Source organism: Rhinopithecus roxellana, chromosome 21 (assembly GCF_007565055.1).
Source record: "Rhinopithecus roxellana isolate Shanxi Qingling chromosome 21, ASM756505v1, whole genome shotgun sequence".
Lineage (NCBI taxonomy): Eukaryota > Metazoa > Chordata > Mammalia > Primates > Cercopithecidae > Rhinopithecus > Rhinopithecus roxellana.
The window spans coordinates 32,717,746-32,735,897 of record NC_044569.1 but is presented as its reverse complement, the minus strand read 5'-3'; the positions used below and the strand labels follow the sequence as shown (position 1 = coordinate 32,735,897).

General features: G+C 41.0%; 1 protein-coding gene across 5 annotated transcripts in view; it reads left to right on the top strand.

The window, feature by feature from the left end:
- The first annotated feature begins 779 nt into the window (after window positions 1-779).
- Window positions 780-18,152, top strand: part of NETO1 (neuropilin and tolloid like 1) — a 126,864-nt gene continuing 109,491 nt past the window's right edge. For 2 of the 5 annotated variants that reach the window (XM_010355249.2, XM_030925989.1), the window contains exons 1-4: window positions 780-1,487; window positions 3,507-3,560; window positions 3,809-3,946; window positions 9,681-9,929. In XM_010355249.2, coding sequence (XP_010353551.2) covers window positions 1,460-1,487; window positions 3,507-3,560; window positions 3,809-3,946; window positions 9,681-9,929 — 469 coding nt within the window. In that variant the 5' untranslated portion in view covers window positions 780-1,459. Of the gene's footprint in view, window positions 1,488-1,551; window positions 2,006-3,057; window positions 3,179-3,506; window positions 3,561-3,808; window positions 3,947-9,680; window positions 9,930-18,152 lie in introns of those variants that run through there. The other 3 variants (XM_010355250.2, XM_030925990.1, XM_010355251.2) reach the window with 3 other exon arrangements.

The following is an 18,152-nucleotide window of genomic DNA, read 5'->3' as shown; positions in this document are numbered from 1 at the left end:
GAACGGGGGTCCGAGTGTGCCTTGGGGTGGTTTTAAACACCTCGAGGTGGGGGGGGGGGGTTAATTGCAAGAAGCCTGCGTCTTTGCAGGAGCAATTTGGTGGGGGGCACTCGGCATCAGGCTGGGTGCTCAGCCGCGAAACTTTTACCGCCGCCTTTCCCTGGGGCGCGCCCCTGCCGTGTCTCCCAAGCTGAGCGCGGAGTCCGCGGCGAAACCTGCGTCCCGGGGAGAGGAGACCGGGCGCCCAGTTCCTTTACGCGGATGGAAAACAAGGGGTGGGAGGCACAGAGCCCGCAAGGTCTAACCTTTAAAAAGTGAAACACCAAACCCCACAAGGGATTTTCACACGAAGGCCCCTCCAGCTTCTACGCCTTCCGTCCGGCACGAGGATCCGGCTCGGGATTTGCGGATGCATCCTCTCTCTGCGCCCTGGCGGGCCGAGCCGCGGATCCCAGCCGGGTCCTCACCCCCTCCTCGCCCCTCCCCCAGATCCGCGCGCTTCGGTTGTCCTTGCTGCCGCCGCCGCCGCCGCGGCCCCATTCCGCCGCGCACCAGCCCCGGGGCGCCGGCTGGGCGCAGCGTCGCTATCCCACCCAGGCTCCGGGCTTCCAGGAGGGTCGCGGAGCCCCAAGCCATGACTAAGGCGCCCATTTGGTAACTCTGCCCTCTTCCGGCTCCTTCCTCCTCCCTCCCTTCCCCGCCCCCCCTCCCCGCCACCCCGCTCCCCTGCACCGCCCTCCAGCCCGCCTCCCAGACGCCCACCCGCCTGCTCCTCTTTCCGCAAGATCGCAGAGGTGGCGCGCAGCCCGGCGAGCCGATGACGGACCCCTTCCTCCTGCCTTCAATGCCTCAGCGGAAGATCCCCAAGGGCTGGAGCGAGGAGCGCTGCCGCTGGACATCCTCCCGGGGAGGCTGCTCCGACCTGCTGCGCGGCGCGTCTGAGACTGGGGACTGAGCCATCCCTGCCGCCGCCGCAGCCCGCTCCGTCGCTGCCGTCGGTCTGGACTGGCCCCCACCTCGCTGCGCCCGCTCCCCGGCCCCGGCTCGGGGGCGTCCCGGGGCTCGCCCCGCGCTCGCCGCCTGCCTCGCGCCGTGTCTTCCCGACCCTGCGGCGGCGACGATGCCCGGGAGGAGGGTCCTGACGGCGGCGGCGCGGATGGTGGCGGCCGGCGCCCGGGTGTGATGCGAGCGTCACGGTGGGGATGCTGCTGGCTGCGCGGCGCTGAGGGCCAGCGAGAGCGAGAGCCCGCCCGGGGCGGAGGACGGACTCATCCGGATCTGGCTGCAGCGTGGGCTCGGAGCTCCCCCTTCCTTTTGGTCTCCCTCTCGGCCCCCCTTTATTTCGTTCTTGCTTTGCGTCTTTAACACCTCTCGACCCTGTCCTCCCCCCGCCACTGGAAGTCTTCCCGTCTCTAAATGGAATTAGTGGAGCCCGGAGCCTCTGGTGTAACGCACAGACATGATCCATGGGCGCAGCGTGCTTCACAGTGAGTACCCTGCCCGCCGCGCCCGTGCGCTCCCGGAGCCAGCCCTCCCGCCCCTTTCCAGCGGCCGAACGCGCAGGAAAAGCCTCTGCGCCGCGCTCCGGCGGACCCTGCAGTCCCGCGCGGGTTGGGGCCGACGTAAACTTTCTGTATTGCAGCATCGTGGAACCGGGCGTGGGGGCGGCGCGCGGTCAGCCGTCGCCCGATCCCACAACCTGCCGGGAGAACTGGCTTTCCGTGCGCAGGAATCCCCCGGGGGTGGAGAATAGCGTACAGTTCAGGGATGCACACGTGCGGCAGAGATTGGCCCCAGCGAGGGCGCAGGTGGAAAGCGGGAGAGAGCAGATGATACCTAGTGGGGTGAGAGGAGTCTTCCTCTTCCAGGGGCTCTCGGAGCTCGGAGGCTCCCTGTTCGCAGTCCAGGAGGTAGCAGAAGGCACACCTGAAGCCGGCGCTGGAGGGAAGGGCGAGGGTCAGCCTCCACCCCTTTCGGCCCGGAGACCGCTGTTGTCGCTTTATGGGTGTGTGGTAACGCGGGCAGTGTAGAGGTGGGAAGGAATGAGAGGAAAATAGTATCACGAGTCATCGAGTAAAAGGCAGTAAAAGAAAATGTGTGGTGGAAATTTATCATTACTAAGCAAAGATGAGAGTGTTGGTCGCAAGCCACGCAGTTAAGAGAGGGTTTTGCTGATGAGTTAAACACAGTACATGGTCTATAATGTGATTTCACCGAAACAGGAAGAGCGGAGTAAACAAATACACATCCTGATGCCGAAGGATGTTTACCTGTGTGTTCTGGGTGTGAGCAGACGCACGACAAATTAAATTGTTTTTTTTTTCCCTGTGGAAACACACAGTAACAATAGCAGCCAGTGCCTTAATTTAAAATGCAAATGAACTGACTAGAGCATAAAGTAACACAGTTTATAATATTTTAAATATTAATATCAAGACGTTGATACCTTTCTTATAATAATGTTTAAGTATAAATGTATAAGCCTGTGAGGAAGTTTAATTCAGGAAATATTTGTGAATTGTGCTCTCCCCCCAATTCATTTTAAGTGAAAATATGAAAACATGTACCTTTTATGTCATTGGACAACAAAATGAATAAGAAAAATAAAATAGAAAAATCAAATTATGAAGACTAGCTTACTTACTATTTTGCTAGTGTTTCATCTTGTAAAAATGTTGATTAGATCAAGAATGTGGAAGTAAAACAAATTTAGATTATAATGGCATTGCAGATTTACTGTTAAGTTACAGATCAGAGTCTCTTTGACACTGGAAACCTGACTCAATATAATGCTTTTGGAAATCACCTTTCTCAAATTAATAATCAATTTCTATAGATTGATTTGGTATTAAATCAAGTTAAAGTTAGAAGAGATTAATTTCACAGCTTAGAAAGTGCTGAGGGATGGGGTTACTTGGAGGTTCAGAACATTTTTGTAGGGCAACATTCTAGTAATGCTGCTTAATGCCCACAATCCACATTAATCTGTTTCTTGCTTGTTCCCCTCCCCCACAGCCTGTAGGATTTGTCTAAGTATTTATTTTCTAAAATACAGCCACACTGCAGTGTGTCAGGAACAGTCATGGAGCTGTTCTCATCGTTTGCCTCTCCTTTTCCTCCTTTTTACCTTCTGGCCCCTCTCTTCATTCAGAGATGCTAGCAGAGCCATTCCCTAAGGGCAGTTTAGATACAGTGTGACTCCTGAAGTCCCACTGTACTGTGTGTGACATGAATAAATTGTCATGTTGCCTTTAGAGTGAACGATGTATTTGCCTTAGGAGTTTGGGTCTCATCCATTCTTAACTTGCATTACTTCCTTAAGGGAGTCCCAAGGTTTCCTGATTTGTACATTTCAAATTGGTTTTTGTAAGTTCTGAATCAACTTCTAACAGTTAACAATGATACAGTTCATCAGCTTTGATATTTTATCTTGAAATTATGTTATGTTTTTATGGGATTTGATCATTTCAGTGTATTTTAACTCTAATTTTTCTTTTCTGTTTCAGTTGTAGCAAGTTTAATCATCCTCCATTTGTCTGGGGCAACCAAGAAAGGAACAGGTGTGTTTACTTAGAAAAATCTAGTGGAAGACCTCAAATTATTTTGTATTTTCTTATTTTCCTTCTACTCTTAATATTCCAGAATATCTGAACCTGTTATAATGTGTATAATTGATTGGTTTGGCTAAGACAACATGTAAAAATTAATTTACTAATGGATATTATAAGAATGTCCTCTCTATTTTTAGTGTAATAGAAAAATTGGATGATGGCTCTTTTTAAAACACTTTTTTTTTTTAAAAAAACAGAAAAGCAAACCACCTCAGAAACACAGAAGTCAGTGCAGTGTGGAACTTGGACAAAACATGCAGAGGGAGGTATCTTTACCTCTCCCAACTATCCCAGCAAGTATCCCCCTGACCGGGAATGCATCTACATCATAGAAGGTAAGGGGAGACAGTGCCAGAGTTAAGAGAGCACTAAGCCAAAACCTGGCCATCTCTGTGCTTTGGATGAAGAAATGCGTATAGGCATTACAAAATTGATTTGGAGATCATGCACAAAAATATCTCTGAGTGAATCAAATAACTGTAAAATCTGGAATCAGGCTAATTATTGAAATTCTTAGTAATGGGTTATGAACAAGCAAATTCGGTGCAATAAAAACAAATGAACAACTTAAGAGTTTGTTTTGCAGTTGGCTTAATTGATTTAGAGTTCTAATGCAATAGAATAGATGCATAGTTGGCACAATATTAACTAATGTGTAAGTCTGAGAATCTAGTATTTTTTTTAGCTCAGCAATTAGTAGAATAACCTGCATGTTACATTTTCTTTAATATTATAAAGTACAAAAATCATATTAATGTCAAAGATCAATCTATAATTACATTTTCTAAACACCAATCTGAAAGATAGTTACCTTATTTATGTTGACAAGTGACATCTCATTTTAAAGTCAAGGTCAGGATTGTAAATTACGACACTTTCTTTCATGACTTTTTTCCAACATGAAAGATAAATGGTGTTGGAAAGAGACTTCTCTTTGAACATTTCCCATTTACACTAACCTTGTAAACACCTTTTTTTTTTTTTGAGACTGAGCGAGAGTCTCCTGATTTCCAGCGATTCTCCTGCCTCAGCCTCCTGAGTAGCTGGGATTACAGGCATACACCACCATGCCTGGCTAATTTTCGTATTTTTGGTAGAAACGGTGTTTTACCATGTTGGACAGGCTGATCTCGAACTCTTGACCTCAAGTGACCTACCCACCTTGGCCTCCCGAAGTGCTGGGATTACAGGCATGAACTATGGCTCCCTGCCAACACCTGTCTCTTAAGTACAACTTTTAAAATGTAGAAGCATTTCAGCTGGTGATGGAAGTTTTTAGTATTATAACTGTTAGTACCTAATAGCCTAAAACTTGGGAGCACCCCCCCTCCACACACACACACACACACACACACACACACACACACAGGGAAAACTGTCTTAATGTAAAGATATATGCTCTTTCTATTACTTTTAAATGGGGGCACATTTATTTGATAGAGTTTTCAAAGAAGCAGACTTTCTGTTTACCTAATTTTAAGAATCTCTATTTAGAAATGATTATTTTTGTTGGTAATTATTGGGCCAAAGACCTTCCCCCACCCTTAGTACTTGAAGTTGAACTTTCAGGAAATAGAAACCACACTGTAAGAAGGTAAAACAATAAGCTATGCTATTAAAAGGATAACACTGAAAACCTAAGGTCTGGCGATGCAAATTCCTTTTACGACTGATAGAAAAGGTACTTGCTACTTGTCTGTAGGACTTAACAATATTCTCTGGGGACTATGTCCCTTTCTGTAAACAATCTGTAGGGGCCCCAGGATTAGCACAAAGTAGTTGCAACGGGGAAGCCAAAGAGAAGAATACGGGGAAGAAGAGATGCTTACCTTCGTTTCTGAAGAACGTCCAGGGAAGGCATCATTCTCTACATAGAGTAGCGTGTGCGGAAATTCAGAGCTATGATATGGTTGGGGACCTGCCTGGTGTATCCTAGGGCTTCTGCAGAATCTGAGGAAAATACAGCGGGAGGCTGAAGAGGGAGACAGTCTTAGACAAAGGGGTACCTGGTATTCCTTCTGTACCCGCTGGATAAAATCTTGGACATTGTGTTGGAGACAGTGAGGTGCCATTGAAGTAATTTAAGTTGAGGAATAACGTGAGATTTTAATGAAGTAACTGAAGGAAAAGAACATAAACTAAGAAACAATTGGAAAGTCCAAGTAAATCATAGTAAATACTTCTACTAAAGAAGTGGCATCAGTGATGGAGTACATGAAAGAACTGAAAGGTATTTAAGAAACTGGATCAGCCAGATGCGGTGGCTCACGCCTGTAATCCCAGCACTTTGGGAGGCCAAGGCGGGCGGATCACAAGGTCAGGAGATTGAGGCCATCCTGGCTAACACGGTGAAACCCCGTCTCTACTAAAAATACAAAAAATGAGCTGGGCGAGGTGGCGGCGCCTGTAGTCCCAGCTACTCGGGAGGCTGAGTCAGGAGAATGGCGTGAACCTGGGAGGCAGAGCTTGCAGTGAGCTGAGATCATGCCACTGCACTCCAGCCTGGGCGACAGAGGGAGACTCCATCTCAAAAAAAAAAAAAAAAAAGGAAAAAAAAAACTGGATCGTGAGTGGCTGGATCAAGGGATTACAGAATACAGTATCCTGGGACTGTTTAATGTTTGTTGCTCGATGACTTGTTAGATAGACGGAATTGCCATCCCAGAAAAGAAATGTAGACGGAAAAAATTGATTTAAAGGAAAAATAGTATGTTTAGTTTGTGCTTATGGAGATGTTCCACAAGCAAATTGGGTACATGTAGCTCTAGCTCGGTGGAGAGATAGATGTGTGCTGAAAATGTATTTGTATATGTCAGAAATATAGATATTGTTGTTGAGGTTGTTAATATGAATAAAATTATCCAAGAGAGTATTTGGAGCACTATTTTTCAACTGCTTTTAAAAATGCAGCTTCCTGGGCCTTTCCCTAGGAATTCTGATTTAATTGACCTTAGATAGAGCCCCAGGCATCATTATATTTTAGTAACATTCCATTGGAATGCCCGTGGCAACCTGGTGTCTTCATCTAAAATGAGAGAAAAGAAGATGTAGAATAAATTTTCCGGAAAATACCATGTAAGAGATGGACAGAGTATGGGAAAAAAGTAATGGAATGAGTAGAAGCCAGAGAGTTAGGCAGGAGAATCAGGTGCCCAATGCCACAGCAGCCAGAGCGGACAGGGTCTTGAGAAGCAGGGAGTAGCCAAAGTGCCAGTTGTCACTGCAAAGAAACATAGGTGAAAAACAGAAATGCATGTGCTACATGAAGCAGTTAAGAGTTTGTTAGTAACAGCGATGGGCACTCCCATTGGCATAGTGGAGATGGGTGTTTTTTTCTCTTTTAAAGGGGCCAATTGCACATATTTAATTCTAAAATGAATATCCTGTAGAGAAAGGTAAACTTAAAATAGAAGAGAAAGAGGGATACATAATTAGTCAGATTTCTAGAGGTATGACCGATTGTGGTGATGAATACAGGTGAGGTCTCAGTCACGAACGAGAGGATCCCTTTATGAATGTCAGGTGGCCAAAAATTCCCTCAAAATGGAGGAAATATTCTGTAGACATGTGCACTATTCAGGTGAAAGTACTCATAGTTCTCAGTGCGTCTGAAGATTCTCAAAGTGGTTGAGACCTCTCATGAACTAACCTCAGTGTTAGATCAAATATAACTTACAGAAATGTTAAAAGGAAAGGCAGCTGTGAAAAAAATTCTTGAAGGTGAAGCAAATAGAAGTTGAGAGAGTTAGACTTAGATAGCTTCAGATCGTTTTTGCGTGCCATAATCAACTCATTTTTAAATCTACCACAATAAGTACGTAGCAAACTTAGTTTTAAAAAGTTACTTCACTGCCTTCTAAAATTCAGCTATGTAGGTTTCATTTCCGGGTGTGTGTCATTAACTTCAACATTCTGGACCAAAAGAAAATAAATTGTCCACATATAATGCTGCCTACCAAAAGCCATAATGGCAGAATGTTTCCTGAGTAACATTGAGAAGTTGACTCAGCCACAGAACTTATGAAATAACAAGAATGAAGGTATGGATAAGTGAATTCATGTTAGATGGCCATTATTTCTTAGTAGGGGAAATTGGTGAGCGCGTGTTGACAGATGACAGATAGAGTTCTAAGTAAATTAGCTAAGGACTATCTTCATTGCTCTATCTTTCCCTAGCCATACATTATTTAAATTAACCTACAATCTGCAGTAGTTTGTTTCATCATAAAACTTGTTATACTGATTTCTTGTGAAATAAACTGGTAGATACATACTATAGGACGATAATGGATGCAAGTGCTATACTTAGTACTGATACGTAGATGGGTCTAACTCTTTCAGTATTTGCCTTTTTGTTTTAAGGCTAACACTTGAAGCATAAAACACGGTTAGTCATTTCTTTGGGTACTTTGAAATTTCAAAAAAAAACACGTCAATGAAACTCCCTCAAATCTGTCATTATCGTGGTTACTCATTTGTGGACCTTTTTGATACATTTTAGTGATGGATAAAATATTTTTCTTGCATGAGTTATACGTGTCTCTTTTCAATGTGGGAGTCTGAAACTTTTTTAGAAATTAAAGATTATTCATAAAATAATTCATTTTAAAAGTGAATTGTCCTTAAATTGTTGATCTTTCATTTTATACCTGGGGAGCATCAGAGTTACATTTTATTCTGTAGCTCTGCAATTTCCAAGTTCTATCATGTGTCTCAATATTAGATAAATTTTTGAAAACCGTACATACCAGAGTTTACTTTTTAGGTCATCGTGGATGATGTTCAGTGTATATTTAAGAAGCAGTGGGGTGTGGACAGCCACCATTTGGCATGGTTGCTGACCGTAGAGGGAGCAGGCCCTGCTGTGCTAAGTCTTAACTTTCAAGTATCTAGAAGGGCTTAGTGCCTGAAAAGGGCCAAGCAGCAGGGAACCACTCAGAAGGCTTCAGGCAACAGCTGTTTACTAACCAGGATACATATATGCTGATATTTCAGCAAACTTTATGGCCATTCTGGAGTATCCTGGCTGAATGTAAGTCTGAGATGCCAGAATTTTGGACTGTTTTGGACGTATCAGGGGAAGAATGAAAGAACATTAGCAAAAACATTCATGTGGTGCTGTGTAGAGTTGCCAACCCTATGAAGCTTTCCCTGACTCTTTAGAGAGCTGTGAAAACATTTATGAATCTACGCTTATTTATAATTCACTCAAAGATGCTTTTTTTGGGAAATTTTTGATGACAAGTACTATGCTAAGCGCTGAGAAGAAGGTGAGTGAGATATGGTTCTTGTCTTTCAAGATCAGATTTAGAGAGGAGGCTTCTTTAAAGTAAGTCTTTCCTGTGTAAAGAGAAGATAATGGTGGGTATGTAGATATTCAAGAATGAAAGAAAATCCATGAAAGTGTGAAGGAGCATACTTTCTTGGAAGACAAGACATGTTTGAAGTGGTCTGAGCTCAGGCTCTCTGTGAGGGGATAGGGTCCTGGAAGCAGGATATTCTTAACAGATTATGCGTGTCGAATGCATTGATCATGGTCCAGCTGCTGAGGTTGAGGGATGTGATCAGGTTTGTGTTGTAGAAAAATTACTCTTAATGTCTTTGTACATGCACTTGGATCTGATCTGGACACATGACTGGGATTATTTGAATGATTATCTTTAATATAACTCTATGCCAAACAATTTCTCAAGTGATTTGTGACCTTAAACCTGAGTATTCCCAGAAATATGAGAAAAGAGACAGAAAAGTGTCCCTTGACCTTCTAACTCCAAGTTAACAGCCTTTCATAAAAATAGTGTGCTTTGTTAGTCCTGTACAAAACAGCAAAATGGTCATCTTGTATCGGAATATTTTATGCAACATCATCGGTTTTAAGGTTCACTCCTTAGACAATTTTTTGAAAATTGTATCCCGTAGAATAGTATCCTATGCTTTCTTTATATTTCCATGCATATCATCCGTAAGGTTTGAGAGAGGATGTATAGATAACATCTGAAATAGAATCAGAAAATAGCAACCTGAGGATGTAAGAAATGGCCTCCCAGACACAATCTTTCTTCTTTACAGCTGCTCCAAGACAGTGCATTGAACTTTACTTTGATGAAAAGTACTCTATTGAACCATCTTGGGAGTGCAAATTTGATCATATTGAAGTTCGTGATGGACCTTTTGGCTTTTCTCCAATAATTGGACGTTTCTGTGGACAACAAAATCCACCTGTAATAAAATCCAGTGGAAGATTTCTATGGATTAAATTTTTTGCTGATGGAGAGCTGGAATCTATGGGATTTTCAGCTCGATACAATTTCACACCTGGTAAGTAAGTACTTTAAAAAAAAAACTGTTTCTTTTTCTTCCTCATTTTTCTGTCTTCATAGTACAAAATCTTTTGTAAGACAACATTATACTTTCTCAGAGAATGTTCCAGTTCTATTTAAAACCAAACCTACAGTGCTTTTTCTTTTCACTACATAAATTCTGAAAGGAAAAGATGTTTTCCTTAAAACAGCCTATACTAGAGGTAAAGAGTAGTGACTCAAGGCTCTAAATGGGCATCAGCAACCCCAGCAAATGGATGGGCTTTGTTATGATGAAATGTGTAATTGGAGAGACAGTCTGTGATAAGAAAACTCATTATACATAGGAGCTCAATAAGCTTGAAAAGGCAATTGTGGTATTAGAAAATATAGCCACCAAAATGATCTTTGGGGAACCTGAATCAGAAGTTCATTTGTTCTGAAAATTACCATGTTTCAATCAAGTCGATCATACTTTACCAAGTAGTCTACTCTCTTTTCAGAAAAGCAAATTCTTAAGAGTTTTGATGAAAGGAAAACTGAGACCTGTAGCAGCCAAATACTCATTTACAAGGTCTTGCAGAAATTGTGTGCAATTATCAAATTATGCAATCTACCTCAGTTTTCTTTTTAACTTGCTGGAATTAGAAAGGGGCTGTGATGTTGACGGCTCACTTAAGAGTTATCATTCATTACAATAAAAATTGGTTATCACGTTTTTTCACTGCAAGAGCACTACATGCATTAATTTAAATGGAAAAATGATTCAAACTACATAAAGCCCATTTTTTATTTAGTGTTTTTTCATTTTGTATGTGTTGTTTTATTTAAGTTAGGCAATAGGATAATTTGAAATATATGTAAAGTTTGTTGAAGTTTGCATTCCATGGTAAAGAAGTAACATCTAAATAGGGCTTTGATAATCAGTTAAAAACTAAAATTTTAAAAATTATTAATATAAGTTTAATGATGACTTTCATTATGACGTTATGGTGTATGTTAAATCAAGTATTAACTGTGGCGTATATATCAGCTTTAAGCATTAGGAATGTTTTTAATAGTATCACTAAAGGATTGTGGTTTTAATTATGCTTTGCTGATAATGGATTATTCACAGAAATCATGGGTATTTCATGTGTAAAATCGAACTAATCTGAAGTATTCCCAAAAGGTACAAATGTTAGCTTAATTTGTTTGTCAGATTATTAGTGCTAGAGTTGTAAATGGAAAGGTAGGTATTTTTTTCTTAACTGATAATTTTGAATATAACCTGTACCTAGAGACAGTGACATATGGCATGGTATAGGTTTCATAAGTTGTATTTTCATTTTGGATTTGGTGATCATGAAAATAATGTCTTGGATTTAAAATTGTGGTTTCACGAAGAATGTTGTGTCAACTGTCATGCTTTATCAACATAAGCAATGTTATCCATGTTTCTGGCTCTATTTGAGATGACATAAATGGTGGCACTCAATCTATTCTTCTAGATTTTAAAGCCTTTTTGTTCCCTGTGTTTTGTTCTTTGCTTTTTGTTTCTTTAGAGCCACCATACTGCATTTATAGAATGAGATTTCATTGCTCTGAACAACTGAATCAGAATGGAACTCTTGGAGATTTTTCCATGAAGTAGGACAGGTTTAAGGATGGGCTGAGGCTTCTGTTTTTACTCACATCAACTAGAGCAAAACTTCTGGGGAAACCTACGTTTGGAATATGAAGGAAAGCTGGGACCATAAAAAGGAGACTTGGAAAGCTTACATGACAGCAAAAATTGACATTGTGTGACCCAAGGCCATTGCCTGAGTGACGTAACTAACCCTCTTCTAGAAAGAGGCAGTATTAAGGAAGCCAATTACTTATTGAAATAGGAAGTGGGAAGGGATTAGTAATAATTTAGATAGCATTTAGCGAACCTGAAGCCAGGCAGGCTGTAGTTGTCAATTTGGCTGAATTTTTATTTAGTGGTGTCATTCAACTGGTGACCTGGGGAAATTGAAGGCGGAAGAATTTCTTAAGTCGGCTTAATGATTTATGTTATAAAGCATTGCGAGAATTGCCAGGGCTCCGCAGTGGACTCACATTGGAGATGAAATTCCGCCTACCAAGTCATCTTAGATAGAGAGATGATGGTCTCCAGGACAGCTGTAAGGAGCACTGACTTTGAAACCAGATCTGACTTCCAGTTCTGGCTTTTCTTTTCTTTACATCATATCAGCTTTGAACATAGTCCTTTATATTCTCGCTCTCAATATTTTTAATTATAAAATAAAAATAATACCAAGCAACTCATAGAATTGTTTGAAAGACAATTACCAAATGCATATTTGTGAATTTTTTGAGTGCTATAAGATCTCAACTGTTGAAAGCTGTTGTTTTTATTAGTTTGATCATGTGCTCTTTAAAAACAAAGCACGCTTGGTATAGGTTATTGGGAAAACAGGTGTCTCAGACTTAAAAACAATTCCCTGAAGTTTTTAGGTGGGTGCACAAAATTCCTACCTATACTATGTCACTTCTTTTAGTTGATGCAATTTAGTGACTTTAGATGAGCCCAGACTTCCAAGTGGGGGTTGTAGTTATTTCTAATGTCAGTCATAGAAAATGTCAAGGCAGTAATAGCAGCAGAAAGTCCTGCTGGTCTCTATTATTGCAGTGAGTTTATCACAACCTGGAATCTAGATATAATCTCACAGTCTCAGAAACTTTATATAAACACATTGAGAGTGTACCCATCTCTTAGAAATGAATGACGTTTGCCAAGCTAACAGGAATGAATATACATATATACATAATATTTATACATACTTATACATACTAAATACACATATACAATTCATTAAGAATTCTGAGAATTACACAACCCACTTCTTCCTGCAAGCAAACACACCTGGGTGGGCAGGTTATAATCAAAACTTTGCAGAGTAGTATGGAATCCAGATGTTGAAGTGTAGATGTATAGCGCATATTTAATAAATATTGAACCAAATGTTTGATAATTCATCTTCCTAACACAGGTTGTTTCTTCCAGTGGTAGTTTAGCCTCCACATTGGCATGGGTTCCAGTGTCCAGTCTCCTGGTTCCATCTTGCCTGACTGGCAAACTAATTTGTGTAGGCTTTTATCTCCAATATTTTTTTCCATTTCCTTTTATCTGAGTCTATGACTTTCTTTTCTACTGAACTTAAAATAATAGCCTTTCAGTCCGAAGCTCTTGCTGTTCATAGTAGCTGTGCTTTTGAATTCCCATTTGTACATGGGAACAGCCCAACTGGAGGTCCTGTATGGATGTGGAGGATAGGGAGGCAGAGCAAGAGAGAATACCATAGAAATGGGCTTCAAGGAGGCCCTTCTCTTTCTCCTGGCACATTTTGATGAATCCTCACTTTTTGGTTTGCTGACTGTTATTTTTAGAGACTGTGCCATTACCCAGGTCCACAGTGCAGCGATGAATCACCTAGGATTCTAGTCTAGCATGCATAAGAAGGATTGTGAGATTGAGCAACACTCAAGGAGAAATCAGCTGGTCAAATCCTGGGGTCTGCAAAGGACAAGAGTGAGGCTTGTAGAAAGGCCGGGGGCGCAGAGCCTTGCGAGCACCTGGGGGACGATGCCCTGAAGAGCTCTTCTTTTTGTGTACTGAGCCTCTCCTCTGCAGTATGCTATCCCAGTTCAGAAAGAGAAGTAAGTGCAGAATCACCCAGAATGTTAAAAGTTACACCACGGAATATTTGATAACTCAAACAATTTAATAAAAAATAGAAGACATATCAAAAGTGTTTATTGTAATAGAATTATATTGTTTTCTCACTTACAAAGTCTTTAAACAAGTTTTAAATCAAGTTTGATATATAAAATCAAATGACTAGAAAATATGCTGTGTTACAAGCAATTTGAAACAATAACAGTTACCTCAGATAAGGATTAGCAGGAAGAGGGGAATGAGGAGGATTTTAGGGGCCAAGATGGAGTAAAAATTGACTCAACGTTATTGATAATGCTTTCATTTTTAAAAGAATAAGGTATTTTGGTATTACCTGTATAAATAAATTATTTAACATCAGAAAAGAAAAAAATAGAAAAGACTTGGTAATTTTTAATGAATTTTTAGAAGAGGGAATACCATTTTCCATATTTCATATACTTTTTCACTCAAACTAAGAATGCCTTTTGAGCAGAATATAACATGTCCCTGGAGCCAACTGCCTTCTTGCCTAAATTTTCTTTGCACTTGAAAATATAAGGAAGAAAATGTAACCGTATCTACTGTACTCCTCCTTCCACTGGCATGACCCAGGCACTGCCATTCAGATGCTCTGCTCCTGGAGAAGGTAGCCCTTCCAGTCTCTTTAATGACAGGTATCTTTTGTTGGTCTTATAGTTTACTTCCTAGTGGGGAGATTTTCTGTCCTTTATAGACATAGAATGAGATGCTTATGGACTTTTCTTTTTTCCATGATAGTTTTCCTGTACTAGCTTTAAGGAACAGAGTTACACACATCCCACTGGAGAAACTGAAATTAAGGAATAGACCTCACAGTACCAAATAGATGAGGGCTGAGTTGGGCATTGACATTGAAGTGAGTGTAGGTATTAAATATATTGAAATTATTACGATACTTTGTACTTAAGTAGCACCTTTCATCTGGGGAGCTCAAAGTGTTCTAGGGACTTTCTGTGCAACTCCTAGCCACCTGTCAAACTGCATGCTTGATGGACTTCAAAGGCAAAGGGAGAAATACACTGCACTGCAGTAGTGTTTTAAAAGGATTTCTATGCATATTAAATGAAATATATTATTAAAATATTGTCGTGGATTTAATGTTATTTGAAATATTCGGTGCATTGTTTTTTCTCTTTGCATCAGAAATGTGAATATATGTGTGTTAACCATTTGGAAAGTTTCTACATTTTCTTAGCTAGATAATCAGAGTTCTGATAAGTGCTCTGGTAACAAAGAAAAAAAATCTGTGTATTATTTATTCAACAACTAAAATTTCATTTGAATTTTGCACAAAAATACGAAAAAATAGAAAGTTTTAGAGGCTAAGATTAAAAGAAGGCCTGTTTTTTTTTGAGACATCTCGCTCTGTTGCTCAGGCTAGCGTGCAGTGGTGTGATCTTGGCTCACTGCAACCTCTGCCTCCAGGTTTAAGTGATTCTTGTGCCTCAGTCTCCCGAGTAGCTGGGATTCCAGGCATGCGCCTCCACATCTGGCTGATTTTTGTATTTTTGGTGGAGATGGGATTTCACCATGTTGGCCGGACTAGTCTTGAACTCCTGACCTCAAGTGATCCGCCCACCTCAGCCTCCCAAATGCTAGGATTACAGGCATGAGCCACCAAACCCGGCTAAAAGAAGGACTTTGACTTTTTTTTTTTCCACATAAAAATAAAAGATTGAAAACATTTAGGTCAGTATGTGTTGTCTTTTTAACTATGACTTGGGGCAAAAGTACTTGTGGATTTGCCATTACCTTTACCTTTAATGGCAAAACTGCAGTTACTTTTGCACCAACCTAAATGTTATATTTACACTGCTGACTCAAAATATTCTCATTTCTGCCCTAGCAGAGGCTTTTAAATGGAAAAGGTAAGGAGCACAATCACATTTATTCTTGAGGCATATTTTTCAAGAAATGAATTTAAAAAGTTGAGAATCACAGCACTGAGAAAATTACCAATATGTGGCAAGGTACAGTGGCTGATGCTTGTAATCCAAGCACTTTGGGAGGCTGAGGCCTGTGGATCACCTTAGGTCAGGAGTTCGAGACCAACCTGACCAACATGGTGAAACCTCGTCTCTACTAAAAATACAAAAAAATTAGCTGGGTGTGGTGGCAGGCGCCTGTAATCCCAGCTACTCTGGAGACTGAGGCGGGAGAATCACTTGTATCCGGGAGGTAGAGGTTGCAGTGAGCTGAGATCATGCCACTGCACTCTGGGCAATAGAGCAAGACCCTGTCTCAAAAACAAAAAAGGAAAAAAAAAGAAAAGAAAAAGAAAATTATCAGTGGATTGATATTTTTGAATAATCAAGATATTCATGCGAAGGTGATTTCCTCCATCTCTCACTTATCCAGACAGCCCATGACTTGGCTGATCTTATCTGTATAATAGTGGGCTCAGGAGGACGGATGAGGAATGAAGAGAGAGACAGAAATCTTGTTTGGTCTAGGTGGGTGTTCAGGAGAAAAGCTGAGAGTGGGAGAGAAAATTTCCAGGATTAGCTCCCATCTGTGCAGAGAATATTGAAAGCAGTGGCAAAGGAAAAGGAAGATTTTTAAGAAGTTTCCCATAGAGAAAGAGTGTCTTCCGGCCTGCGCAGTGGCTCACACCTGTAATCCCGGCACTTTGGGAGGTTGAAGCGGGCAGATCATTAGGTCAGGAGATGGAGACCATCCTGGCTAACACAGTAAAACCCTGTCTCTACCAAACAAAAAATTAGGCGGTCATGGTGGCATGTGCCTGTAGGCCCAACTACTCAGGAGGCTGAGGCAGGAGAATCGCTTGAACCCGGGAGGTGGATGTTGCAGTGAGCCAAGATCGCGCCACTGCACTCCAGCCTGGGCAACAGAGCGAGACTCCATCTCAAAAAGAAACAAACAAAGTGTCTTCCTCATCTTGTTTCCCGGAGAGGTGGAGAAGAGTACATAGGTGTGTTTACATTTGTTTGTTGGCTAATCATGGGACTATGTTTTAAATAGGGTACATCTGAGATTGGAACACATGGGGTCCCTGATAGATTTCCATTATTGATACATGTTTTCCTTAGATTAAAAAAGACCTTGTAGTTTATTTCCTTCAACCTTTCTACTTAGAAATCAAGAAACCAGAGGGCTAGAGAAAATGTGTAGCCTGGATTCATGTACTCTGTAAATATTAACTTACTGCTTGTGTATCAGTTATATAAGCATGGTGCTGATACACCTTCTACAAAGTGTTGAGATTATTAATTAAATCACATATTGCAAGTAATTTTAGTACAGTTATATCAAGAAATTTAATTAAGGGATAATACTACGTCACCCGCGTTTCACCATTCATTCGTGTACGGATTTAAAATTCACCTTTTCCATGTTGTTTGAAATGTTTTTCCGCTCGCAATGTCCAAAGAAACAGTGGTTTTTCATCTCTCCTTCTACCTCTATTGCAAAATTCTGCCTTCTCAACCCATCTGAGCCTGAAGTGAGTGATTCATTTCCTTTCCTTCTCAAATACCGATTATTACTGACATAGTCTTCTGTGTGTACCATGCTCTCATTAGTTGAAACTGGTGGCTCACATGTTAAATACTTAAGGGGAAAACTGTAGTTTATTTCTCCTAGATCTTCCCCCATGAATTTTCCTGCTCCCTAACACCCAGGTCTCTTTGGCTTTTTCCCTTGATGCCAGTTCCTTTCACTCACCTCCCATCCCATCCCTCTGTTCAGGGCTGCTGATCCCAGCAGTACACAGGAAAGACACTTAGTTGAGGCAGAGAAATGAGCTCGTCCCATGAACATTCAAATTCCCCAGAGCAGGGCTCCATCCAGAAGTGGGACTGTTGACCAATCTACAGAAAGTTGTTTTATGCACTGGTAGAGGCCTTGCCTGGGTCAGTGGTAAGATTACCTCTATGTCGAATCCCATCATCAAATGACCAGCACCTACACCCTTCACTAAATTTCCCTAAAGATAAATCGTATCATTTGACAAGAGAAAAACTCAAGAAACCTGACAAAAACAAAACAAAGAAATAATTCATGTACTCAGTCTCCAGTTTGAACTCTCACGCGACTCAATGTCTTTAGTTACTGGGCTTCTTGGTAAAATCTTCTGAAATCTCTAACGTTTAACTCATTATTATGTATTCAAGAAACATGCTTTTCATTATTATGTATTCAAGAAACATGCTTTTCAAATTATTAATGCCCTGTATGTTTTTCCTAAGAAAACATTGAGAAGTCTATTCTCCTTAACACTTTGATAACATTTTGCAGACAATTTGAGGCATGTATTTATTTAATTATTTGAAAACTAAACCAAGGAATTAAAAACAACCCATAGTGTTCTTTTGTTGACCAAAATATTTTTCCTATTATACTTTATAGTTTGTATGCCATTACAACTACTTAAGTATAACTCATGTTAACATTCTTAATGTGAATGCACAGAAGACCTTGATTTCTACTAGGTGATATTAGCCACTTACACTTACTTAACAACTGTTTGCTGATCCACTGTGCTAACACTGTAGAAAT